Genomic DNA, 26,442 nt, shown 5'->3' on the forward strand with positions numbered 1-26,442 from the left:
TAGGTCATAATATGTAAAAATCCTTTATTGTTGAGGTGTGGAGAGAGACATCATATTTTTAGGATGCTACAGAAACTCCAGGGCAATCTATAGTCAATGCCTGCAGGGACTGGGGAGGCTCACTAGGCAGTTTCTACAGCGGGTGGGGTAGAGGGTTGGAGAAGGGGTCAAAGCACAAGAGTGTTACAAGGATGTGGGAGAGGAAGGGAAATAGGAGTGCGTGCACCTGGGGATTGGGAGAGGGTGACAGGTGTCTTCACGATGCAGCCCAGGAGTCCAGAAGTGGAGTGCTGAGGACCAAATAAAGAAGAAATCACATCTCTGTCCTGTAAAACTCCCACCAAACACCCACTGGGGAGGCAGGAGAGAAAGGGAGGGGCATCTGTAAGGGAGAAGTAGAGAGAATGGAAGTCTTAACCCTCAGCTATCCCTGTAGACTTTGAACTAGAGGACTGAACTCTCCTAGCCACAGGTGCATGCGTCTTCCCAGCTGCCATGTTTATCACTCTATGGTCTGAGGGGCCCATGCAGAAAGAAGTACTGGCAAAGTTCATAGCATCCTGGCATTCCCTATGAGCCAGGCATACACACAGCCCTGTCCAATGCACCCTGGCACTAATGCTCCCCTGGCCTCACCCAGTCCCTCCTCCTCTTTCCAGAAACCTCCTAGAGGAAGGACAGGCCCAGGGATCACTTCCTTTTTCAGCAGTTTCACATGAATAAGACGGCACAATGATCTGTGTTGATCCATCTCATCTAACCTCCTTGAAATGCCAGCCCCCAGGGACCTAGTGTCTATTCTTCCCGGCACCTAACAGGTTGAGAATGCACCATCAGTGGTGAGATTATGAGGGCTGCAGTTATGGTCCTGGTCCCTCTGAAAGAGCCTAGGTTCACCAGAAAGCATTAAAAGTAGATTTCCACAATGCACTTCTTTCTGCCATTTGTATAAAATACTATGGCAAAATTGCACTGTAATTATCTTTATGGCCGATGCATAACGTTGGGGAGTGTACGTCATCCAGATATAGCTGCCCGTATAATTATCTGGCCGTCGGCAGGACTGAAATAACAATCTAATGAGAGCAAAATGATACAGTAAGTACCATGTAATCAGTGAGTTACGGTTATTACGGCTTTTTGTACCCTCTTGCCCTACACTGAATGGGGGGCCAGACCCAGTCTCTGGGCCCGGGGAGTCACACACAGGCAGTTTCATTGAGAGCCTGCTCCTGGTCCTTGGGGCTCCCTTGAGACCAATGAGTGTGGGTAACAGGGCCACAGAGAGAGGGGCAGGAGTCTCTGTGAAGACTGAGCCTTCCTGATCCCTCTCCTTTCCTCCCCTGACACCTTCAGTGGAAGCCAGTGCAAAGAAAGCCATCAGTGAGCTGCTATTGCTGTGTGTGGGAAGATGGTGTCGAGGCGGACGGTTCCGTGTTTTGACAAGACACTTCCCTGGGGGACTCACACTTGCATACCAAGTGGAAGAGCTGTCAGCCTACTCGGGCCCAGGGTCCAGCCCAGACAGCTCCAGGCAGACAGACCAGAGCCCGCCAGGGGCAACCCTGGGACCTTCCCCACACCTCCCAGACTGCAACAATCACAGTAAAGCCAACACACAGCACTGTGTGCCAGGCACTGTTCTGAACACTTTACCTAGACTCAAAACCACAGCCCTGCAAGATAATACTATGACCCCTGTTGTTCAGATGAGGAAATTGAGGCACAGAAGGGTTTTGTAACCTGGCCAAGGGACACAGCTAGTGAGTGGCAGATCCAGGATTCAAACTCAGGCCATGCTCATATTCATTCCACTGCCCAGAGCGATTAAGATATAGTTTCCAGCTACTCCCCATTAGATTTCAGAGTTTGTTGCATTTCTTCCTAAATCACCCTTGCAAATAACTATATAGTGGACCCGGTAACCCGAGATTCTGAATGGTCTGAATGGTTTCAGCCTGCCTGGGAAGCAAAATGCTTCACCTGTGAATAGATGTGGTACCTGTAATTATCAGATGATGATCTCTCCACCTTTTGCACAAATCACAAGAATGGAGTCCAAACAAGAGAAGTTGCTCATCAAAGAAACCCCAGGGGAAACCCCTCCCTTGCCATTTCCTACCACTCAGTCGTAAGCGGGGGTCCATGAGACTGGAAAGAGATGAGAAACAGGGTGTGTGTGTGTCTGTGTGTGTGTGTGATCACAGGCAAGCACACACTTCTAAGTGTCAGGCACTGGTAGTGTATTTAGGCCATTAATTATGAGCATTAATACACATAGCATCAGAGGAAATGCTCCAATGCTCCTCTGGCAACCTACCCCCCACACACACATACACATACACAGTCCCCTCTCCTCTCCCTAAGTCCTTACCTCATTCCACGTTCGAGGGATACTTGAAGGTGCCAAAGCTGGGGACGTTCTCTTGGTTCATATCAATAGGAGTGTCTGGGGTGAAGTAAACAGTGTAGTTAGGAGGGATTTTTCTGCATATGACCTTCACCCTGACCCAATAGCAAAGGGCTGGCTATGAAGGACAGCTTTGGAAGACAGAGTTGGGAAGTAGAGGGATGCTCTGTTTGGGAGATGGGGGCGGGGGGTGGGGGAGAAGCAGAGCTTGCCTGACCCCCTCCCAGCTGCAGCAGGACTATCTTATAAAGGTCTCCGTCCTGTGCTCCTGGGGAGGGCTGGACTGTGGATCCAAGCCGATTGGGTAGAAGGGGCGGAGGAACCCTCACTGTAGCTAAGAAAAGTCCTGTCTTTCCCTCTGGTGACAAATATGAAGCAGCTGACTTCTGCTACATCTTTGCCAGCACCCTAGCCCTTCCACCGACCTCCACATGTTCCTACCTGGCTGGATGTTCCTCTTGCCCATGAGACCCACAAAGAAGTCATGCATGTCACCTGCAGAAACAGGGCCAACATTTTCAGCAGTGATAGTGAGGGGCTGATACATTTCCCCAGACATGTGTCAAGACTTCTGAGGTTGGGTTTCTGGTCTCTGTTTGTGTCTCACCACAGCTTACTCCCCGCAGTTAGCAGGCTGTCCCCTAAGCCCACCCTCTCTGTCTACCTCTCCCTCCCCCGCATTTCGGGAACTCTCTAAAATTCTCCCACCCAGCAGGTGCCTGGCTTAGAATCTTCACAGCCACCAAGAGATCCTCTTGGTTCCCACTAACCTACCAGTGGAGGGAGACTCCACCGTGCCCCGCACACCTGCTTCCTCTGGCTCTCAGCGGCCTCTCACATTCAGGAAAGGCTGGCTGAGCAGTTGCAGCTGGCATGTTGTTTGCGCCAGCTGAGCCGGGGCCAGCCGAAATAGTCACTGGGCCCTGTGCCCATGGAGCTCTAGGCAAGTGGTCAGCAGAGATCGGGAGGGAGAAGAGGCTACTCACGTTTCTGGGGAAGTGACGACTCCTTAGGACCTGTGAAGCAAGAACAGGCATGTAACTGGGGAAAGGAATCTGCAAAGTGATGATTAGAGGGGGTTCAGATCACAGCCCTCAATAATTCACTAAGCCATCTCCAGTCTCCTTCGCACTCGAAGGGGTCTCCCAGGCCTATTTAATCTTCAGAATCCTGCCCCACACGCCCCTCTGCCCGGGGCTGCTTCCTACCCACGCTAGCCTTGCTCAGCATTTTGAGCAATCCATCCAGGGAGACTGAGCGGCTGTCATAGAGTCTCCGGAGCAACGAGGGGGGCAGCTGGTAGAGATTCGAGTCCTTCTGGGGAGAGAAACAAAGAGGGCTGAGGAGGAGGCTCACACCCAATCCACTCACTCTTTCCCCACAAGAAATGGCCTCTTCTTGAGCTCATCACAGCTGAACTTAATGTCCTATTTCTTTCAGGATTTCCTCTGGTTTACACTAGAAGAGAAGTAGGCTCTCAAAGTGTGGTCCATGGACCAGCAGCATCGCCGCTGGGAGCTTGTTAAAAATACATAATCTTGGTCCTACGCCAGACCTACTGAGACAGAATCTGCATCTTAACCAGCCCCCAGGTGATTCATAGGCACAGCAAGGTTTGGGAAGTACATGTAAAGGGAACACATTGGGCATCCCTGTAGGCCGACCAACTGTCCCGGTTTGCCCAGGTATGTGGGGCTTTCAGTGTTCAAGCTGGGACAGTTGGTCATGCTATATCCCAAGCTCAAAGGGGACTGACCCTTGGGGCCCCCTCCCAGCTCCTGCCACCTCTCAGTGAGAAGGGCCATTGGTTCTTTTCTCCCTGGCACACCCGGAACCGGTTTGACCAACGATGTGGTTGCCCCACTAAGTGAATGAGCCAGGAATTCCCGCACTCCCAAGAAAGGCTCATCAGACAGAGCTAGTGTCTTCTGGTCTGTGCTCCATGATTGAGTCACAGACAGGACTCGGTCCTGGGGACAGGTGGGGGTAGGCAGCCAGGGCCACCAGCAATCCTGAAATTGCCCCCACTCTGCACTGTGTCCGTGGATGTTCCTCTCTCTGCGTTTCCCACCACCTCGCCCTCTCTTTTCTTCTCCATTAGGTTTCTACCTCTGGTTTTCTCTCCCTCTCCCCTCTCTCCCCTGGATTTAGAATTTCACGAAGGCAGCATGCTCAGAATGAAGCCTCTTCTTCCCCTCCACAGATGAACCCCATTCTAGACCTGCTGCCAAACAGGGGTTCTTTCTCATCTTGGTGGTTTCTTTTTTAGCAACTTGGGCACAGCAGGATGGTTGGTGGGCACACATCACACACCCAGTTTATTGCGGCTGCAGAGAGATAATGACAATTGATCATGTTTGGAGATTTTCACCTTGAATCTCAGCGGTGCCTCTCTCTCCAGAGCCTAGGGGTCCTTGGGCGGCTGAGCACACGCAGATGGGCATTTACCCAGGATGCACCCACACACGTGCCAACCTGGCTGCCCAGGCACACATACATCCTACTCCCGTTCCGTCCCAATTTCCCTCATCCTCTCGGACCTGCAGGAAGAAGGGGCAGGATGGCAATCTCTATTTTATTGACCAAGAGGGGCAAGGTTTCAAAGCAAGTTTGTCTCAGAGGAATAGACCCAGATATTCTGAGTGTCTCCAGCTGGAACTTTGGGCTCCACAGTGTCCAGCCCATATCTGGCACTCGCTGTGTGTTTTTTGAACTGGTTCTGGTCTTTTGGAGCTGGTGCAACTACTGCAAGGATGCCAACCTATCATGCCTTGGGACACCTCACCAGCTGGATGAAGGCTGGTGATCTCTCTCTTTGCCGAGCCCACAACTTCCCACGCAGCCACTTCCCCAAATTGTTCAAATACTCTGCGCACCTCCTGTAATGAGATGCTAAACAGATCTGAGCTGCAGAGGCAGTTAGACTTCACACACTGAATTTGTAGTAAGTTCCACCTGTAATCATCTTAAAAGCATTCGTACCAATGTAACTGCTGTCTTTTCAAAACCTTGAGAAGACTTCCTCCCTGCTCTCCCCCAGTACCCCTACCCTGACAACTCCTACTCTTTTTCTTAGATGAACTTTGGAAATTGGGGCCCAACCTGTTTTGTGGGGTTTTTTCCTATCCTGACTAAGCAGAGGCTAGAGAGGGACATGGGAGAGGAGGGAAGAAAGGGTTGGGATGTTAGGAGCACCTGAGGTTATTGGGGGTGGATGAGCAGGGGATAAGGGCATTTATTTGAGTTTTAAAATAAAATAATACATATAGCTGATAGGTAAAAGAGCACACAAACGACTATTGGGGAGAGAAGTTCTGACTGTGTTTCATACCATCCAGGAAGTGGGGAGGATCTGCCCCCCTGTAAAGGGACAGAACCTGAGCTGGACCATAGGGAACCTGAGACCACCCTATCCTACCCTCGCAGTACCATCCAATCACCAGGTCACCAGACAATCAACCAACCAAACAACATATTAGTGCCGCACATTTTATGTACAAGGTGTCAAAGACACGCAGAGGGACAGAGACACGGACAGACATACTGGGAGAACATGAGGTCACTGGAGAGGCCGAGCTGTCAAACCCTCTGACGGGTAACTCCCAACACGCCCGTCCCACCTTCCTCCCTACCATGGTGGGACAGGCAGAGTGCAGCCTATGATGCTGCCCCGTACTCTGCCAGGCTGGGTGAGCCAGAGGGGGTGCCTTACCTTGCTGTGGCTCTCACCAGGCACCCCCTGTTCCTCTGACTCCTCACAGACCGCCCCAAAACTCCGAGCCAAGCTGAGGGCCAGGATAACTGCAAACAGCGGGACACTCCTCATGATGCCTAGGAGTGCAGAGAGACAGGACAGGGGGAAGGCAAGGAGGAGGAGGACACAACACAGGTGCAGACATGGGAGACATTCACGACTAGCAGCCTGGCTTGACCCTGCTTCCCCAGCCCCCAACTCTCCCGCCCAAGCCTTAGTCTAGGAGAGTCTCTGAGCTGGGAGGCGCTCAGTTTCCCTGCTCCCCCATCACATATTTCCCCAGGATATGCACCTGGCAATGAGCAATGGCGCGATAATGTGGGGGACTCTAGCCTCCCAGGGAAGATAATAGATTTATAGGACGTGCATGGGTCTATTTCCTTAGTCGGCTTGAGGAGGGATCCTGGATGCTATTTTCCAGCCCTAGGTACCGCAAGACTTAGGCAAAAACTTTCTAATATAGGAAGGATCAGTCTGTACCCACAGGCTCCAAACATTACTACATCAACCCCCATTGATTCCTTCTGCCCACCTTCCCAGTATCCTGCTCCCCGATCAAAGGCTGCCACCTTTATTCCCTCCTGACTCTGCCCCTGTCCTTTGCTGCCAGCTCCTGTCCATCCAACATTCTGCCGCTTGTGCCTACCTGTGGAGCGGCTCTGAGCCTGGGGCAGATGCTCTGGCAGGATCAGGGAGCTGGCCGGGAGCACTGTCTGCTCCCCACACACGCTGCTGGTGCTGCCGTGAAGAGAGAAATGGGGAGTGGAGGGGCTTGGGGAATGTGGCAGGAGCTCCGGCCCAGCTCCCAGATAAAGGCTCTGGGAGGGTCTGGGGGAGCCGGGGGAGGGGCTGAGAATCACCAATCCCAGGGTGGCTGGAGGGGAGGGGGAGGCTGGTGGGGGGAAGAGGGATATAGGCTGCAGCCACACACACACACACACACACACAGCACAAACCCAGCAGTGAGCGGGGGTTATCCAGCAGCCCACAGTCCAATAGCCCCTGAGCTGTGCATGCTAAGGGATGATATTGCGTACGGTTTGTCACAAAATTTCCGTGCCGGAGCCAACTCAATAGGTGCGGTCCCTGGGCTCTTTCTGCTCCTTGTCCACCCACCAGCTCTTTGCCCTTTAAACTTCCAGCCTCAACTGCCTGGCCGAAACAATTTCCGCCAGGTGCTGCTCTGGCCCTTCCACCACCAGGATGAGCAGGCTCAGGTCCCTGACGATTGAGAGGTGAGTCTGGCACACCCTCCAGTCCTCAGTTCTCCCTCTGTCCTCCTCCCAGCTGGAGGTGACCCATCGCGTTGGTCCTCAGACCAGTAGGGTCAGTACTTCTCCCCACTAGTGAATGCAGAAAACTCCAGGGTCTGCCCCCCTCCACCTCCCCAGTGCCGGCGCCTCTCCCCATGGCCTCCCACCCCACTCTTGACCCCTGCATCAGCCTGACGTAGTTGCATCCTTCCAGGGTTCTGACTTCTATCCTTCCTGCTGTCATCTCTGAAAGGAGGGACAGAGCACCACGGCTGAGTTGTTCCCCTACCCTCACCCCCGCTCCAGCACTGATCTCTTAACTGCTTCTTTTTCTCCTCACAGTTGCATTTTTTCCCACTCTAATCTGTCTCCCTACAGCTTAGGCATCTTCTCCCCTGAACTTCCAAGCCTCTGGTTCACGCCCCACAGTCGAGGGGCCTTATTCTGCTCACTTCCCACCCAAGGTAAGAGAATCCCGGGGGAGAGGCAGAGTCAGGATCTGACCCAGATCCAGAGAGAAAAGACCCAGAGAGAAAAACATAACTGCTGTAGATGAGGGGAGGGAAAGTGAAAGCCGGCTCCAGAGCAATCATCACTCTTAGCGTTTATAATGGGTGCAGAATTTGAACATTTGCAAGACGCTTCGGCAGAGAGCAATCCAACTGATTTTCATCACCTCCACCGTGTGAGTAGGAAATATTCCTATTTTCAGATGAGGGAACTGAGGCTCAAAAAGTTCAGTCACATGCTCTAGGACATATAGCTATTGGAGAACAGCCTCAAATTCAGGTTTTTTCTCACTCCAAACCTCCCCTTCATTTTACTGCACTGGTCTGTACTTTGACCAGTAAGGAAACAGTTAAGTCTCCCAGAGGGAGTTGGGGGTCCACCTCTCCAAAAGACCTGGAGATTTGGGACCTTGTACTCTTCTACATCTTGGGATTGGGAAGAGAATCATAGCTCTGTTGCATATTTACTACAAAGACTTCTGCTCACCAGCACCTTCCCCAATCACCCTATTTAAAATTACTACCACTCCATTCTCCATATCCCTTCATTTCTTTTCTTCATACATTACATCAAACATACTGCAATTTTACTTATAGTCTGTCTACCCCACATCCCACCAGAATGTCAGCATTATAAGGGCAAGAACTTTCGTCGCTTTACTGTTGGATCCCTAGCTCTATAGTGCTTAGCATATAATATGTGCTCAATAAAAATTTATTTATAAAACAAAAAAGGAAGCCTGAGTCCAGCTTCTTGCATTGCGGCCCACAATGTGGATCCTCCACAGAGCCTCAAGCACTGCTAAGGTCCTGAAATGTTTGTCTCCCCACCTTACCCACCCTGTGGTTTGGGCCATACTGAGAAGTCATTCCAGCTTCACGGGGCCCCATGTTCATCCCCGAGTGAGGGCAGCAGCTAGGTCTCAAGGCCCCTTAATTATGTAAGAGGCCAATGGGGCCTCATTAAAGGCTTCCCATTACCCAGCTAATTACAGGGCTCCGTGGGGCAACCATGGCCCAGGACTCAGGGTTGGGAGCCTTTAGTGGAATAAAGAGTAGAAGTGGAAGGCTGTTTACATGTTAATGGCATGACTGGTTCATGCCTTTGAGAAGCTCAGATGCTATTCCTAATTGGACTTGGCCATCTCCCACCTCCTCCTCTTCTCCTCCCTCACCAATCTGGAAAAGGAGATCCAAGCTGGGCAGGCTGGAGGAAATTGGGGGTGCAGTAGGAAGAATGTGTTAGACTGAGGGCTAAGAACAAAAGCCTCCTGGGTCCCATCTCTCCATCAGCCTCCCTCCCCCACCAACCCATCCATCCCTGCCCCCAAGCCCTGGGACTAGGGAAGCAAGGCTTCAGCAAAGGTCCGTCATGAATAATGTCCTTTGATGATGAGGCATCTCACAGAGGATGGCAGGAGCCAAGGATGGGGGGAGCAAGGGAACGGCAGGGAGAATTGATCACCCCTTGATCTCTGGGATTAGCAAAGACGAAAGAGCTGATGCTAAGTCAGAGAGGTGATGAAGGAGGGAGGCTTCGGAGGGCTAGGGCAGGCCGGGCTTCACTTTGCCCACAAATCATATGCAAATGGCATGTAAAGCAGGTGCTGCAGCTACAGAGAACCTAGGTGTTTTTCCTTTGAACACTTACTCTTTATTTGAGCCACACCTCAGACACTAACTGTCGCTGGCCTAGCAGAGCAGGATCCCTAGCAGATCCTCCCTCTGGAGCCCCCCCTCTTTAGTGCTGGTGCAGGTTGGGGGTGACCCAGTAAAACACTGAGCTGAGACGCTTTAGTTGGCCATTCCCAGGGGTCAAGGTGGGCCACGTGCCTGTGTGCACGAGCTGGCCTGCGTATCTCCACCACATGCACAGCTTGGGCGCAACACGTGGACCCCTTCGACATCCTGGAGGGGTGCTGCGGGCTGCTGAGGGAGGGGGCGGGGCCATATGTGACACTGGGTGGAGATACCAGCGAGGAATGGAAGGATGCAGAGTCCTGTGGCCAGGACACAGCCGGGAGACAACCCACAGCACAAGGAGAAGAGTCCCTCAGAGCCTGGGGAAGAAATGGGCTGAGCCAAGAGGGCTGAGCTAGAGCTGGTTTGTGCTGTGAGATGCTCGAATGGCCCCTCTTGGGGGTTAGGGGACTCCAGGATGGCTCGTGCCCCTCAGAGGCTCAAACAGCCTAGACTTTGAGAGAGCTGGACTGGCTGTGAGCACGGGTGGGCAGCAGAACTTTAGCTTCTTCCATCATGATGGAGCCAATTCAAGCCCTGTAACACAGGTGGGGAAACTGAGCCCCTGTAGGCTTCAGGGGACAAAAGCACACACTCCTGAGCTCCAGAAGAGAAGAGAAGCAGAGACAGGAAAGAGGAGGAGGGAGGGAGAGATGGGAGAGTAAAGAAGAGACGACTCCCCCACCTCCCTCAGCCTAGCATCTATCCACATGACTGACGGGGGGGAGGACAGGAAAGAGAGCAGTGGCCCTAGCCCTCCCCCCTCCTACCATTCCCAGCCCGGAGAGCTGACAGTGCCTTCAGCCCTGGGAAAGGAAAAGCAGGATAGGGAGCAGCAGCTGCATATTCTCCTGAAATTGCTTCTGAAAATGACCAGACACTTCACTGGGAAAGTGACGACAATTTGGGCCCTGGGAGCAGGAGATGAGGCGGAGAGCGGGGGCGGTCAGGCTCTGGTCACCACCCCCCTCTCGGCCTGGTTCTGAGAAGTAAAGGACGGGAGAACTGTTGGGGGTGGCGGAAGGGTGGCCAGAGCCCCAACTCTGGACACGGCTCCCCACGACAGCTCTAACCCCTCACCCACTGGGAAGAGCTGCCTCCCTGGGCCCCATCTCAGCTCAGAGCAGGGTGTGCCAGAACACGGGGCTGGCTTGTGCTCTGAGGGCTAGATTAATCTGCAGGCAAGAGTATGAGCTAATCAGGTCTCCCGCCAGCATGATTACCTGGGGAGTGAGCTGCCTGCCAGTGGAAGCTGAGGTGGAGGGAGACCCAGCCTCAAGGCACAGTGAGCTCAGCGGAGACAGGGAAGAGGCAGGGAAGGTAGAGGTCCGAAAGGAGGCAGAGCCATCCAGACAGAAACAAAAGGCAGCCATTTGTATGCTCGCACAGAGCGCAGTCTACATTTTACTGCAAACCCAGGAGCTGCTTGTTCCCCAAAGGTAGAGAGCAGAGTGGGAGAGGCTTAGACAAGACAGAATCTATGAGGAAATAGCCATGAAGGAAGTGGGGGAGGGTGATATTTAAAGCATTATACAAACTCTTACGTGTTAACATTAGTCAGAGCCCACAGCAACGGGGACAAGGAGATGGTGTGAGACAGCTGGAAACCAAGAAAGAAATAATGACGATGACACATGGAAAATAAATGAAGACGATAGGGAAGAGGTCAGTCATAGGGATGGGAGAGGCCGGGTGGGGGGGGCGTGTCCCCCTGTCAAGTGCCACCAGCTGCAGGCCCCAGCTGTGGGGCAGTGATTAGTAAGATAACTGTTGGCAGCAGCCTGGCATCTCTGGTGTACGGAAAGGAAAGGGGCGCCAGGGGGCAGGTGTGACAAAGCCCAGTGCTGAGCTTGGGGTGGAGGGCGCTATGGAGCCGGGGACCCTGCATTCCCCAGCTCACCTCAGCTCGCATGAGCCCTCCAGCCTTGGGCCTCTTTTCGGGCTAAATCTCCAAAGGATCCCAGTTTCTGCCAAGAAACTCCCAGTTTCCTCACTTCTTCCCTCCAGGGACACACTTAATGAATCAGCTCATTGGCCACCTGCGACCTGAGCCCCATCCCCGACTGCCCCACCCCCACCCCAGTCTCTCCAAACCCCCGCCAGAGCTCAGCCGGTCAAGGAGCCCGGAGACAATTTCCCTTCTTTTTCATTCTTATTATCTGCATTAGCTGGCTCCAAGGAGCCTGAGGAGAGGAAAGGGAGGGGGGCAGAGGGTCTAAGTATAAGCCAGTGAAAAGATGGGGGAACAGGGACCCACCCACATGACCAAACGTTTGCAAAGCCTCTTGTTTTATTAGTGGGCAAAGAGGCTGAGGGTGGGAGGAAGCTAAGTTTGGAGAGAGGATTGGAAAGGATTGGGAGAAGCAAGGTCCTCTTCAAGGGTTCTGCACTCTCTGAGCCCCACCCCCCACCAGAGGGTTCAGGCACGAGAGCCTCCCACGAAGGTGGGCGGGTGGGAGTGGGGCTGGTGCTGGTCCAGGAAGAAGAAACTGCTGCACCTCCTCACTGTACAGTCACCTCCAGGCAACGACTCCCCTTCTTCTTGCAGCTCAGCTTGCCATTCCCACCACCCCCAGGGCCCTGGATGACCTTGACAGCCAAGCTGCTCTCCTTGAACCTCAATGAGAACCTGGAGGGGGAACAGACAGAAAGACAAAGCTAGTGCCCTCATCCCCTCACCCCTACTCCTGTATTTTCATGGTGGCTTCCCCTCCCCTTCTTGAGGCAAGGACATCCCCCCACCAGCCCCCTATGTCAGAAGACTCAAGGCCGCAGAGAACTTGGGTGGCCCTGACCTGACATAGTACGCTTCACTTTCTGACAGGACAAATTTTCCTGGTCACAATGACCGCCAGCTTGGTCATCTGCCCCAAGCCATCCCTCACCCCCAGCTCATGGCCTTACTCCTCAGTCACGGTGACTGGAAGCTGCCTCTGCGTGGCATCCAGCACAGCCCGGTACATTTTGGTCAGCAGTTCAATCACATGCTTGCTGACCAGCAGGAAGTCCCCCTTGGAGCCCACTGATGATATCTTAGGAAGGAGAGAAACAGCAGGGAAGGGATTCGTTTTTTTCTCCTCAGGAGCAGCCTGGGAGATATCAAAGGCCCAGAGTGAGAGGTCTGCTCTCCATGGCCTCCAGCTCGCCCCAGCCCTGTGATGCCCACCACCTTCTCCAGTCTGGGGCCCTGCCCCCACCCAGCTCTGATACCTCATTCAGATGCAAGCTAAAAAGCCCATCCTTGAAGCTGGTGACTGACACCCCGGCCACACTGTTTAGTGCGACGACAGTCTTGGCCCGGGAATTCTTGGTGTCTGAGATAATCATATGCCCCTTGGTCAGAAGGAGAATTCGAGAGGAAGTCTAGGGACAGAACAGGAAAGGGTGAGGAAGGGTTGCGATGCATCCCCACCCTTCCAGCTACCAGCCGAGGCTCTGGATCAGGCTGGGGAAGGAGTTCAGGATATGGGCCTTCACCTTGCCATTGCCACGGTTGACCTTCATCACAGTCTCAGCCACCAGAACAGGCCCTTCCTCCCCGCCCTTCAGCTTCTGTAGCTTGGGGTTTCCTTGCAGCCCAACGTAGTCACCGTGGAATGGAATAGGGACACTGAGGACACACAGGAGGTACGCAGTGGAGATAAGGTCCTTACCTCCGACCTCCAAGGTCCTTGTACCTCCCCCCACTGAGTTCCCATCTTGGTCCTCATGTGCTCCATCCCCCATCCTCCGCCGTACCCTGTGTCTCAGCGGTTCTCAGAGCATGGTCCAGGACCGAAATCAGCATCCCCTAGGACCTTGTTAGAAAGGCAAATTCTTTGGCCCCACCCCAGACCTCCTAACTCAGAAACTCTGAGGAGGGCATGCAGCAACCTGGCTGTTACCCAGCCTGCCAGGTGATCCTGAGGCACACTGAAGTTTGAGAACCACAGCTCTGTTCCACCTGGTGAATCTTCTCTTTGCTATTGATGAAACTGCACAGGGTCTGGGAGGCACTCACCTCTGGGGGTATGAAGCCTTCTTGCCCTTGAACAGTTCGCTGGCACAGAGCTTCTCCCTTAGGACCTCTACCTGCTTCGGGGACAGCTGATCCCGGAATTTCTTGCACTGTGACAGGGGAGGGGAAGGAGGACACTTCAGAGAGGGCAGGGGCTGGAGGAGCATTGGGGAGGGGAAGGGGGACTGAGGGATGCTGGGGGAGGGGGATGGAAACAGTCAAATACAAGCCCCAGGAGGGCTGTGTGCCCAGCGCACAGCACAAGGCCTAGTCCCAGACAGGTGCTCAAAAGTATTTCCTGAGTAGAAGAACTCTGTGCTAAGTGAAATAAGCCAGACAAAAGGACACATGTGGCATGAGTTCACTTACATGAGGTACCTAGAATAGTTAAATTCATAGAGACAGAAAGTAGATCATACTTTCTGGGGGTTGGGGGACAGAGGAATGGGGCGTTATTGCTTAATGTGTACAGAGTTTCAGTTTGGGATGATGAACAATAGTATGGAGACAGATGGCGGTGATGGTTGCACAACAATGCGAATGTGCTTAATGCCACTGAACTGTTTACTTAAAAATGGTTAAAATGGTAAATTTTATGTATTACCACAATAAAAAAAAATTTAAGTGGAAGAGGGAGGCAGAAGAGGAAAATCAGGAGGAGGAGAAAAAAAAAAAAAAAAAGACAAATGAGAGAGGAGTTGCCTGAGCACCAGGAGAGGCTGCCCAGGCCCCGCTCACCTTCCATTGGTAGAAGAGCTTCTGAAGCTCATGGTTAGCTGTGTTGAAGTACTTGTAAGGGGCAGCTGGCCACCTTCTGTCCAAGACATTGGTAGACGGCAAATCGTTCTTCAGCCCCAGTAGGAATTTCCGTGCCTGGGTTGGGAGCAGGGGAGTTGGGAGTGGGATGATGAGAAGACCTCCTGACAGGCAAACTGGCACCCAGATCCCACCACTTTAAGGGAAAAGGCCACCCACAGGGAGAAGCAACAAGTGGAGCTGAGGAGATGGAAGGGAGTCCCCTCCTGGTCTCTTTCAGTGTGAATGTAGACTTGAGGTTGGGCAGTAAGAGCGTGAACGGGAGATGGAGGGGAGAGAAGGAGTAGTTCCAAGCAGATACCTTCTACCCAGGGTAGTGAGGTGGGAGGAGCAATATGAAAACTGGCCTTAATATTTTGCTTCTGTAGCTTCCTATTCTCGAGGCTCATAATTGCCTACGGATGGCTGCCCCACTGTCTGTGTTGGGGCTATTGGACAGGTACCAAATCTTCCCTCCTCTCTGCTCAGTCAAGCCCAACACCTCAACCTGGCATTCAAAGTCCTCTACTTAGAGCCCAACCTCATGTCACAGGATCCCCTGCATTATCTTATCCTGGCACACCAACCAGACTGGACTCCCTGACTTGCCCTCTGCCCAGCCCATTCGTTATCACTCTGTGCCTTAGCTCATGCTGCTCTCAGCTCAACTCTGCCAACCCAGATTCTACCTATCCTTTGAGATGCAGCTCAAAGCCCTTCCAGATTCCCTGGGCCAGTGGTGTCTCTCCTTTCTTTGAAGCCCCATAGCACTTTGTCTATACATTTGTTTTTGTACTACTGTTATTTGCATGGAAATCTCCCTCTTCTACAGGGTGAGTCTTTGGGAGTCAGGATGCTAGGTCCTGAGTTTTTTCACAATTCAACATCATTGAGCATCTGTTCTGTGCCTGGCACTGTTCTAGGTATGGGGACACAGCAGTGAAGAGAGTAAACAAAGTCTCTTCTCACCGAGTTTACATTCTACTGTGGGTGGAGAAGGAGACAGCCCACAAGCAAATAAACATAGACTGTAGCTTCCAATAATTATATACGCTATGATGCAAAAAAAGCAGAACTGAGACAGGAATGAGTGGTAGCATATTCCAGACAAGAAGGAAAGCCAGTGTGACTGGCCTAAATTGAGCAAGAGAAGAAAAGATCAGAGAGTAGGTTAGCCAAGGAGAGATCATGAAGGGCCTTGTAGGCTGTGGTAAGGACATTTGGCTTTATGTGGAGTGAAATGGAACATCTTTAGAGGGTCTTAGGGGAAGAGTGACATAATCTGACTTAAGGTTTTACTTTTTAAAATGTAATACAACTTATTTTCTTATTTTGAAATTTTAAAAATTTGAGTGAAAGTTGAAACAACATTGCAATGAACATCTGAATAACATATACTTCTCACCTAAATTCACCAGCTGATAATGTTAACATCTTACCCTATCTTTGTGCTCTTTCTAACACACGCACACATAAATACAAATGCATGTAAGTATATAAATACATGCATATGTACAAATCTTGGCTACTATAGCATCCTAAAGTAGGTTACAGTTATCATGACATTTTCCTCTAAAGCTTAAGCACGCATTGCCCAAGAACCAGGATATTTTCCTACACAATCATAATTCTATCACCATACCTAAGAAAATTAACATTAATTGGACACACTCACCCAACAGTAATGTATATGCAAATCTCTTCTAATGTCCTTTATAAACTTTAAATATGTACTCTTTGACTTTGTTTTTATTTCTTCTGATCCAGGATCCAATCAAGTTTCACCCGTGGCATCTGACTGTTTAGTCTCCCCCAATCTAGAACAAGGACTCTTTAAGTCTTTATATCTCAGGGAGCACCTAGCACCCTGTTTATTTATGGGATAGAATTACTGAAGGTATAGAAAATGACTTGACCTTGAACACTTCCAAATTTTTGGAATTTTTGTGAAAACTTTTTGCTGAGATATTAGGTTAAAAAACTAAAATAGAAAAAGGCAGAACACACAGTATATTGCTGTAACTCTCCAGGAACTATCCAAGCTCTTTGTATCTTCCACTACAAAGATCTAGTGGGCTTGGTCTAACCACCCTGGAGTCCCCAGTCCTTGGCCTGGTTTGATTTAATTCAATAAACATTCCTTAGCATGTCCCATAATCCCCCATGTTCCAATTGATGTGGAGATTCTGAGGTTTTTCTTTTTTGTTTGTTTTTTTTATATCTAGAAAGTTCTGCTTTTCCTGCCTGCAGGTCTACCCAGAGCCATGGATGCCTGGGTTGCCCAGGCCTCTGTGAGTGTGTTGGGAGTGGTGAGGCAGGAAGGAGAGGGGAACAGTCGTAGGTGGTGGTTAAAACTAGAGTCAAATAGCTTGTATCCCAGCTCTACCACATACCAGCTATGGAATGCCTACAAGTTATTCAACCTCTCTGGGCCTTGGTTTTTACCAATAAAATGGGGGAAAGAGTTTATTTTATTTTTAAAAAACATATACTTTGAATAACAATTTTCTGGGCATGTTTAACTAACCTAGGTAAGAAAACCATGGTGCTGTTTAATTGTAAATAGATTGATATAAGATTAGACCAATACTTGATGTGTACAATTTTAGTATATAGGGTTTTGTGCTTTTAAAAAAAAAAAGTTTGGTTCTTCCCTGGTGGTGCAGTGGTTAAGAATCTGCCTGCCAATACAGGTGACACGGGTTCGATCCCTGGTCTGGGAAGATCCCACATGCCGTGGAGCAACTAAGCCCGTGCACCACAACTACTGAGCCTGCACTCTAGAGCCCGCGAGCCACAACTACTGAGCCCACGTGCCACAACTACTGAAGCCCGCGTGCCTAGAGCCTGTGCTCCGCAACGAGAGAAGCCCTCGCAATGAGAAGCCCACGCACTGCAATGAAGAGTAGCCCCTGCTCGCCACAACTAGAGAAAAGCCCATGCGCAGCGACGAAGACCCAAAGCGGCCAAAAAAAAAAAAAAAGTTCAATTAATTAATTAATTATAAAATAAAATGAGGGAAATATAAGGGCCTACCTCAGAGGGTTGTTGAAAGCATTAGCATTAGAGTTAATGCATGTAAAGGGCTTAGCACATAGTAAGTGAGTTATATATAGGCAAGGCAATGGCAAAATATGGACTAGTCAGAAACACCAGGGCAATCAATGCCCTGTGGTCCCCTACACGCAGACTTCCACAGTGGGTTTGATTTATTGAAATACTGGTTTAAAGGCAACAGCTCCTGTGGTGACATTCAGCAGATGCCTGATGATATACAGGTGAAAGAGAAGGTAGACTAGAGGTCATTCAGGAGATAAGAGCAAAATCAGATTACAGGTCTCAGGTGTGCAGCAAGAGAGCACGTACTCTGGTAAGGCAGACACCCTGGAGCCTGCATGAGGAGAGCCCAGGCAATGGAAGAGGCCTAGGACAACGGAGCTTCCCCGGGGAGGGGGAGGAGGACACAGTGAAGACTCAGGGAGGTGGGGAAGAGGCCCAGAGCCCCCATTCCTCAGCTTAGCCAAGGGAATAGAGAGGAGCTCCAATGCATCTCGTGTCTTTACGAGCAAAGTCAGTAACAGTCCTAACAACCGCCAAAAATCAAATCAGGGGCTTCCCTGGTGGCGCAGTGGTTGAGAATCTGCTTGCCAATGCAGGGGACACGGGTTCGAGCCCCGGTCTGGGAAGATCCCACATGCCGCGGAGCAACTAGGCCCGTGAGCCACAACTACTGAGCCCGCGCGTCTGGAGCCTGTGCTCCGCAACGGGAGAGGCCACGACAGTGAGAGGCTTGCGCACCGCGGTGAAGAGTGGCCCCCACTCGCCGCAACTGGAGAAAGCCCTCGCACAGAAATGAAGACCCAACACAGCCAAAAATAAATAAATAAATAAATTTATAAAAAAAAAAAAAATCAAATCAGCCGAGGTCAGTTCTAATTCACTCCAGCCCTCAGTCCAAGATCTCCTGCTCTTCTCTCTGGTCTTTCCCAAGGTTTCACTGGAGTGCTGCTCTCCCCCATCTGGTTTCCCTCCAACACTTCTCAGAAGCACTACTGCTATCGGATATATGTCTCTGGAAATCACCCCTCTCTGTCCCTGTTTTCCTCTCACTGGAAACTGTCCATAGTTTGAACGTCCAGGCCTGCTCTTGGCTTCTTCCTGCCCACTCTGACCCGAGTCCTCCAGAATTAAGGTCCTTCCTGAGATTCAGTTTCAGCCTGGCCTGCTACAGTGTCAGAAGAGATAGAAGGAAGATATGATTCTGCCATCTTCACCCCCAACCCTAAAATGAATCTCGGGAGGTTGGGTTACTTAACCCTATGTGTGTCCTCTCTCTGCTCTTCAGTGAGGCTCAGCCTCTTCAACTGCTGTTAACCACCCAGCCCCAGTCTCTTCTCCAGCCTACTCACCACGGACTAGTTGGTGGGTGTGCTGGGACCCCTTCCTGCCACAAGGTTGCCTGCAGAGTCTATTCATGCCAAAATGTGCTCTGATTCTGCCCTTAGGCCCCTCGGCGCTGGGGCCCTCCCCGTGCAGGCTGCTGCCCCATTCCCTCTGCTCCCAGGGTTTAAGTACATCAGATAGAGGAGGCTCTTGGGGGAAAGCTTTGAGTCACCTCCTCTCAAACCCCACATACTTCCTCTTCCCAACCTGTCCCTCCCTCCTCAATGCCCCGTTTCCACCCTCAATCCCCACCACTTACTATGCTCTTGTAGATGAAATCTGACAAGGTGAGGGCAGCCTCTGACCGGAAGTACTTTCGATAATTCTTGCGGGCCTGGCAGGGACATACAAGAAAAGGGCCAAAGTAAAGATAGAGAGTTATACCTGGAAGATAGAAGACAGGCCTAGAAGAGGTTCTACTATTTTTTAACCACACAAAGAACCGAGTAAGATAAAGAGCTGAGACTATAGCTGGAGGGAGAGAGTAAAGTCAGACAAGCTGGCAATCAGGAGGACACTCAAAGCAGCAGGCAGAGCTCTGCTGCTAAGTCAGAAACACACCCAAGCATATATTCAGATCTCCCCAAGATGCATCCACACTCCCAGACACACACAGAGCAGACCCAGAAACACACCAAGACACAGACATACCATCACACAGAGATGTGTCCTGGGTGCGGGCAGGACCTTCTCTCTGCTACTCTTCCCCACCAGCAGCAGCTGGCATGACCAGGAGGAGCCATGTGAGGGGAGGAAACCCCTCTCCCTTCCCCATTACCTTCCAACCTCTCACAAAAGCCTGGATTAACAATGCTGATGCCTTCATCTTCCCATAGCGTTTCTTTTGCTGTAGAAAACAGTGGGCCTGTTAGAAAAACTCCACCTCCTGAACCACCTCTCCACTTCCCACTCTCCTATTAGAGTAAGGGGGATAGGACTTTGGGGATAACAGGTACCATGTTGCCCCGAAACCAAGAGGAAATGAGGATCTGACTCTTGCGCATCAGTTGGTAGTGGACGCGGCAGCGCCAGCCTCGGTACGTCTTCTGTATGAGTGTGGCCAGCTGGTGGATTCGTAGGCGCCTCTGATCTTCCAGGTAGAAAAGCTGTGGAGAGGTGGAAGGGGGGCACAGAGAGGCTCACCTAGGGGAACCCCACGGCACCAAAGGCTTCCCAGCCAGTGTTTTATTCAATCGTTCTTTAGTCCTCTTATTCATTTATGCATTCATTCATTTAATAAGCAGCTACTGAGCTCTGACTCTTTAGCAGGCATTGTGCTAGGACTTGGAAACTCAGACACCCTGACTCTCAAGGAGTCCTGCTTCAGGCAGAGGCGCTCAGACCAGCAATGCAAGCACACCTAATTCCAGGGCTCAGGGCAGGCAGGGCAGGGACCCAAGAACTCAGTTCCCAGGGATAAAGTCCCTGCAGAGAGGAGACTTCCTCATCCACTATCCATTCCAGGTTCTAGAAGCTCCCGTCGCCCAGCCTCTCACTCAGGTGGGCTCTCCAACTCTTCCACCTTCCAGTCCCACCAAACACAAGTGCACCCTCCAACTCACAGTCTTGGGGCTTCTGATGAAGATCTTTGTCTTCCCAAAGGCCACCTCCTCTGAGGACACACTCAGCTCCCCCAGGACCTCCTCGACCCCCTCCCTACAGGAGCAGGTGGGGAAAGCTGCCAAAGGGCATCCCAGGGGAGGGTCCTCTCCCACCTTTCCTCTACCCCCTTTCACCCCAGGAGAAGAGTTCAGGGTTCGAACAGACTTCAGAGCCTCTGAAAAGTGATCATTCAATTCATTTCCCCGAGAATCCCTTCACCGAGCTTCAGCGATACACATGGCACCACCTGGTCTCTTCCCCCACAGAGGTTCCCTGCACTGCCCTTCCCTTCTCCCCAGTCTCCCACTGAGTCTTACCGGTCTCCACCGTCCCAGCGAAGCCAAGTGCTCCGGCTCAGCAATCGGTACCTTTCCAGGAAGGACCCATAGGCCTGGCGGTAGGCATAGCCTGCTCGTCGCACCCGCACATTCTCCAGCAGCCCCAGGTACCGAGTTTGGATGGCCACCAGCTCCGAGGAGAACTCACCTCGCTGCTGATGCTCATTGGGCTTTATACACCTGGTGGGAGGTGAGGCAAGGCCCGGGCTACAGGGGCTTCACCCTTGCCAGTGTCACCCATCATGGTCTCTACACCTCTGTTCTGTACACATTCCCGTTAGCTGAAAATTTTCAGAGGAAGCAGACACACTGGCCTTCCCAGTTTCACTCACTATAGCATGGTCCCTACTTGACCATGACGCTCTCCCCCTTACAGGACTCTCAGCTCCTCAGCTGGCTCTGTTTTTCATGAGGAAAAGGGATCTGGTATCCTATTCCAGAGACAGCCACCCCCCCGCCCCCGCACAGACATGTTCTACCATGCATGGACCCTGCAAGTGTCATCACAAATGCACCATGTTCCCCTATGTGCCCAGCATGTCACCTGATGTAGTTGGGTCTCTTCGAATACAGGTTCTTCATGAGGATGGCCACAGAACCCTTGAACTGGACCCCAGCAGTTGGGGGGCGTTTGAGAGATGCCTGCTTTGGATCACCCTCAGGAAACAAGGACCGAAGGAGGGGGTGCTGGGCCTTCCACATGGCCTGGGACAAGTCCCGGAAGAGTAGGTCGTTATTCTTGTCGATGAAGCTGTTCACGTTGTAGGTCACCTGTACAGGAACAGCACTTGATCTGGAGAGCCCACCACATTGTCTGTCGTGCGTGTGGCCCTCCCAGTCTCACTGCGAAGTGTTCCTGGTTCTCACCTCCCCCCAGTGCCTCCCCCACTGCCTTCAGCCTGTGCCCAGGCCCTAGTCTTCACCCTCCAGCCCCGCGACATCACCTTGCCCGCATAGTGGCAGATGCGGAAGCAGCTGAGGCCCATGCTGTGGTCATACTGGTGCTGGGCGTTCTGGGTGACTTTGCTCTCATAGTGATCATGCTTGGAGAAGACCTGGTTCAGCTTTGCTAGGAAGGTGGAGTCACTGACCATCCCAGGCCGCAGGCACTCCTCGTCCAGCATGGCCAGGATGCCTCGTTGATTCTGGCCAGGGGAACAAGATCAGCCCAACCTAGACCTGGTCCTTCAAGACATCCACATCCTCACTGCCGCCCCTCTGCCCCCTCATCCTTTGCCCTCTTTACCATCCTTATCAAGTGGGGTGGGGAGGAGGGGAGAGAGAGACAGGGGAAAGGTGTTCAGGCAGTCTGGAGGGGGAGGTCCCAGAGATGAGAGAAGGATAACTTACATGCTCAATGAGGTTACAGATAATGCCATTATCAAAGTAGTCCACCTTCACCCACGGTATGCCCTGGCAAGGGGAGATGACAAATTACATGGAGCAGGTCCAAGACAAGTCTCCAATGGTCTCACCAGAACCAGGCCCCTTTTCACCCACCCGACAAAGGACCATCAGAAAGCCCTGTAGTTCAGAGGGGTCCTTGGTGTGGTTTCTATCACACCCTCATCCCTCCAAGGTTGATGGAGAATTTGTGGGGTGGGTGGGCAGACGTGTGGGAGGACCCAGAGCAGTTGTGAGAGAGGGTGAGACAGTGCAGAAAGCCATGTAGGTGCTGCAGGTTGGAGAAGGAAGTGGAATATGTTGGGTGAAGACTGGGATAGGGATTACCCCACTGTGGGAGTGGGAAGGGTCCTTGAGTATGTAGAAGAGCAAATGGCCATACTGTTCTGGCAACAAGCTATGGAACCAAAGCACATAGGTGAGTTTATCATCAAACAACAAAGCTAATTTGATACATCTTCAAAGACCTTCATCAGTGAGTCCCAAACTCAAGTGTGCCTCACAATCACCTGGAGGGCTTGTTAAAATACAGATTGCTGGGCCCCACCCCCAGGTTCTGATTCAGCAGGTCTGGGATAGGGCCTGGGAATTTGTCTTTCCAACATGTTCCCAGGGGATACTGCTGCTGCTGGTCCAGGACCACACTTTCAGAACCACTGATCTACATGATACTTTGGGGCTGTATAATTTGTTCTTTAAAAAGCAAGAATAGTATAGAAGCAGAAGACCCATAAGAACATGCATCTCTAATTTAGAGATTTGCTGGCTATCAGGCCTATAGACAGAAGAGCTCCGGACCAGCCAAGTGCCAGACCTCCCAGGCTCAGGCCATTCCCAGGTGTGGTTGGGGAACACGAGCCTTTCTCTTCCTCCTCCCTCACAGGTCTTTAGGGAATGCAGAGTGGAATTAAGTAAAGTTGCCCGTCCACTTCATCCCCAAAATACCTCCCCCAACTGGTTAAATGAACAATCCTATGCAGCTGTAGAAAAGCATCTTTACGTACTGATACAGAAAGGTCTCTTGTCAACTGGTGAAAGCAAGATGCAGAACAGAGTGTATTCATTGCCACTTGAATAAATTTGGAGGGAAAATATATTTACAGATTTTTTTGATTACACATAAAAGACCTCTGGAAGGAGGCCGACTTCAGTTGCCTCCAGATGCAGGGGGGAGAACTAGGAGGCTGGGATGGGGTGGGAGGGAGACCTTTCTTTATATACCTTTTTAAGCTTTTTGAATCTTGAAGCATGGGAATGTATATCTATTTGATAATTTAAATTTTTAAAGTAAAAACATACAAAACCAAAAAAACTTTTAGTTGTGACCACATTGCCTGAAATTCTGCCACAGCAGGTTCCTGAGAGCTCACAAGGAACATCCCTGGGAGGGTTTTGATGAGTGAGGTTCAGCCATTCACACTTTGGAGTGAATTAGCTCAATCAGAGAGCTTTTCTAACACTTGGCCATAGAAAACGGGGGGGGGGGGGCGGTTTTCGCTGACCAGGGGAAGGAGTGTGGAAACTTTGAGCCACGGGGCATTTCTGGTGAGGAAGTCTGGGTGCTACAAGAGGGGTGGCAACATCAGTCCAGCCCAGAGGAGACAAAAGATTCTGAGACGTCAGAGAAGGGCACCGAAAGGGATGTGGTAGGGTGCCAAGCCCAGGAGAAATGCCCCTTCTAAATTCGGCTCACAGCCTGCCCTGGGCCAAGCACAGCTGTCACTTCACTCTTGTCAGGTCTCTCCCCCGCCCCTACCCACCCAGACACCCTTCCATCAATCTGCCCCCTTCCTCTCCTGGCCTGGAGGGCAGGATGGGGAACTGGGGGTGGAAAGCAGAGAATTAGGGCTTCTTGGTAATGCTGGAATATTCAGCTGTGCAAGGGAGACTTTTTGTCCTTAGTGTTCTCGTCTGGGGACAATTGAGAGGAAGCTGTGATGAAGGAGAAAGATCTGGCATACGCCTAGAAGTCATCTGAGAGAGGGGAAGCAGGAAGTCCTCGTTTACCTCTCTCTTATATTCCTCTTGCTCCTCTTTCAGCGTTATCTCTATGAACACCTGCTGTAGCTTCTCATTGCAGTAGTTGATCACAAATTGCTCAAAGCTATTATCCTGTGGTGGGTACACAGGTTAGAGAGTGAGACCAGCTCAGCCCAAGACCCTTCCTCTGTCTCAGCCCTACCTCCCCTCTCTCACACCCCCCTTGAGCCTGCCGCTGCTAACCCTCAGGAAGCAGGGTGCTGAGGTTGCTGAAGCTCTCTCACCTCTAATATTTCAAAGCCATAGATATCCAGGACCCCCATGACCTTCCTTTTCTCCCCAGTGCCCACCTGAAGAGGAGGAAAAGATAAGTCTGAGGACCGGCCCGCCACACAGCAGGCCAGGCCCCTCTGGGATGGATGTGAGTAAAGCAGGGAGCAAACAGAACTTGGGTGAGCTTGACCAAGCTGGAAAGGAAATGGTGTAATTTTACTCTCCCTCTTCCTCTATATGCTGAAGGACAAGCAAAGAGGGAGGAAAGGAGGAAAAGGAAGATGTAATAGATTCCAGGAAAATGCTCTCATGGTACAAAGTAGAAAGACGTTAAAATCTTCTAGGGAAAATAACCATCCCTTATATTTGTAGAGCATTTTACAAAAAATCCTATGATCTTATTTCATTAATCCATCTATCCCTGTAAGGTGTGATTATTCCCGTTCTACAGATGAAAAAAAAATCGAACTTCAAAAGAGCTAAGCATTTACCCAAATCTGGATTCAAATCCTATATTACCCTGCTGCCTTCTGGTAACAGATTCTAAATTGATGGCACTTTCAGATACGAATTTTTAAATAATAGCTCTATTTTGACCTGATTTGCACACCATAAAATTTACCCTTTAAAAGTATACAATTCAGTGGGATTTTTTTTTTTTAGTATAGTCAAAAGGTATACAACCATCACCACTAAATTCCAGAGCATTTTCGTCATCCCCAGGTGAAATCTTATACGTGTAACCCATTAGCAGTCACTCCCTATTCCCCTGGCAACCACTGATCTACTTCCCATCCCGATGGATTGCTTACTCTGGACATTTCATATAAATGGAATCATACAAAATGTGACCTTTTGTGTCTGGCTTCGTTCACTCAACATGTTTCCAAGGTTCATCCACATTGAGCATGTATCAGCACTTCATGCCTTTTAATGGCCAAATAATATCCCACTGTATGGATATACCACATTTTGTTTATCCATTCATTAGTTGATGTACACTGGGGTTGTTTCCACTTCTTGGCTATTATGAATAATGCCTCTGTGAACATTTATGCACAGGTTTTTATGTGGACATCTGCTTTCAGTTCTTTTGGATATGTACTTAGGAGTAGAATTGCTGGGTTATATGGTAACCACGTACACAATTTCATCTGATCCTCACTAAATCCTGTGAAACAAGTAGGCATTAGTGTGTCTCATTTCCCAAATCAGGAAACTGAGGTTCAGAATCTTTGTGAAACTGAAAGACCACACAGTTGGTAAGTAGGGAACCCAAATAGATGAACTCAAAAAAACAGAGATGTTTCCAAAACACTACATTATCATAAATAAATAAATACACCCTATCCTCCTTACTCTGTTCATCTCAGAACCCAAGGCATGGGGCGGGCAGAGGAGAGTGCCGAGGGAGGAGGGCAGTCTCTCACCTTGATACTCTCATTGATTCGATTCACTAGCCAGTTGAAAAGGCGGCTGTAGACATTCTTAGCCAGAGCATCCCGAGCGTACTGAGCCTGCAGGGCAGTGCCAACTGGTTAGTGTGGCAGCCACAGAACAGACTCAAAACTCAGCCTCCTCCCACAGGGCCCCTCACCTGAACGACATTCAGTGCAGTGACCACTTTTTCTTTGGCCGTTTCCATGGTCCTTGAGCACAAAGCTCTCTCTAGTTCCGCTGAATTCAAACCCACCATTTCCCCAATCTCTTGAATACCTGGAGTGATGAGGAAATACAACATGGCCTGAGAGAGGGCTTGCTCCCAGGGGAGGGAGGGAGGGCTGAAAAGTGAAACTGCTGAGAGCCTGCTGTTCCTGGGTCTTACTGGGAAAGTCCTTACAGCCAATCCAGAACATAGCTCTGGAGGGATCTCTGGGGAGGAGGAGGAAAGGGAGATCTTGACACTTTGCATGCATTATCTCCTTTAATATGAGAATCTCCTGA

At 50.9% G+C, this 26,442-nt stretch overlaps 2 protein-coding genes across 2 annotated transcripts in view; both read right to left on the reverse strand.

Moving 5' to 3' along the window:
• TAC3 (tachykinin precursor 3) lies at positions 1-12,168 on the reverse strand. The gene is made up of 9 exons (XM_036866067.1): positions 12,165-12,168; positions 11,211-11,266; positions 6,811-6,902; positions 6,123-6,241; positions 3,619-3,727; positions 3,397-3,426; positions 2,852-2,905; positions 2,375-2,449; positions 1-290 (listed from the first exon to the last, which is right to left on the reverse strand). Exons 4-8 carry the CDS (start codon positions 6,234-6,236, stop codon positions 2,376-2,378), a joined length of 381 nt encoding a protein of 126 aa, XP_036721962.1. The 5' UTR covers positions 6,237-6,241; positions 6,811-6,902; positions 11,211-11,266; positions 12,165-12,168; the 3' UTR covers positions 1-290; position 2,375.
• Positions 11,939-26,442, reverse strand: part of MYO1A (myosin IA) — an 18,893-nt gene continuing 4,389 nt past the window's right edge. The window contains exons 10-27 of the mRNA XM_036866066.1: positions 26,096-26,214; positions 25,929-26,015; positions 24,510-24,575; positions 24,253-24,357; positions 22,192-22,254; positions 21,786-21,986; positions 21,386-21,612; positions 20,821-21,021; positions 20,464-20,557; positions 19,858-20,007; positions 19,680-19,748; positions 19,161-19,235; positions 14,402-14,536; positions 13,667-13,773; positions 13,144-13,276; positions 12,877-13,029; positions 12,571-12,698; positions 11,939-12,295 (exon numbers count right to left, since the gene is read on the reverse strand). Of these exons, the coding sequence (XP_036721961.1) occupies positions 12,169-12,295; positions 12,571-12,698; positions 12,877-13,029; positions 13,144-13,276; positions 13,667-13,773; positions 14,402-14,536; positions 19,161-19,235; positions 19,680-19,748; positions 19,858-20,007; positions 20,464-20,557; positions 20,821-21,021; positions 21,386-21,612; positions 21,786-21,986; positions 22,192-22,254; positions 24,253-24,357; positions 24,510-24,575; positions 25,929-26,015; positions 26,096-26,214 (2,240 nt within the window). The 3' untranslated portion in view covers positions 11,939-12,168. The remainder of the gene's footprint in view (positions 12,296-12,570; positions 12,699-12,876; positions 13,030-13,143; positions 13,277-13,666; positions 13,774-14,401; positions 14,537-19,160; positions 19,236-19,679; positions 19,749-19,857; positions 20,008-20,463; positions 20,558-20,820; positions 21,022-21,385; positions 21,613-21,785; positions 21,987-22,191; positions 22,255-24,252; positions 24,358-24,509; positions 24,576-25,928; positions 26,016-26,095; positions 26,215-26,442) is intronic.

The sequence above is a fragment of the Balaenoptera musculus genome, chromosome 10, assembly GCF_009873245.2.
Source record: "Balaenoptera musculus isolate JJ_BM4_2016_0621 chromosome 10, mBalMus1.pri.v3, whole genome shotgun sequence".
In the NCBI taxonomy this organism is placed as follows: domain Eukaryota; kingdom Metazoa; phylum Chordata; class Mammalia; order Artiodactyla; family Balaenopteridae; genus Balaenoptera; species Balaenoptera musculus.

What these genes read in the sequence shown, in the direction of transcription:
- TAC3 (XM_036866067.1), bottom strand. Translation starts at nt 6,236, where the DNA reads ATGAGGAGTGTCCCGCTGTTTGCAGTTATCCTGGCCCTCAGCTTGGCT. An exon ending in GTCGTCACTTCCCCAGAAAC is followed by an intron (nt 2,906 to 3,396) that starts GTGAGTAGCCTC and finishes CTGTTTCTGCAG; the next exon opens with GTGACATGCATGACTTCTTT. An exon ending in CAAGAGGAACATCCAGCCAG is followed by an intron (nt 2,450 to 2,851) that starts GTAGGAACATGT and finishes ACTTCACCCCAG; the next exon opens with ACACTCCTATTGATATGAAC.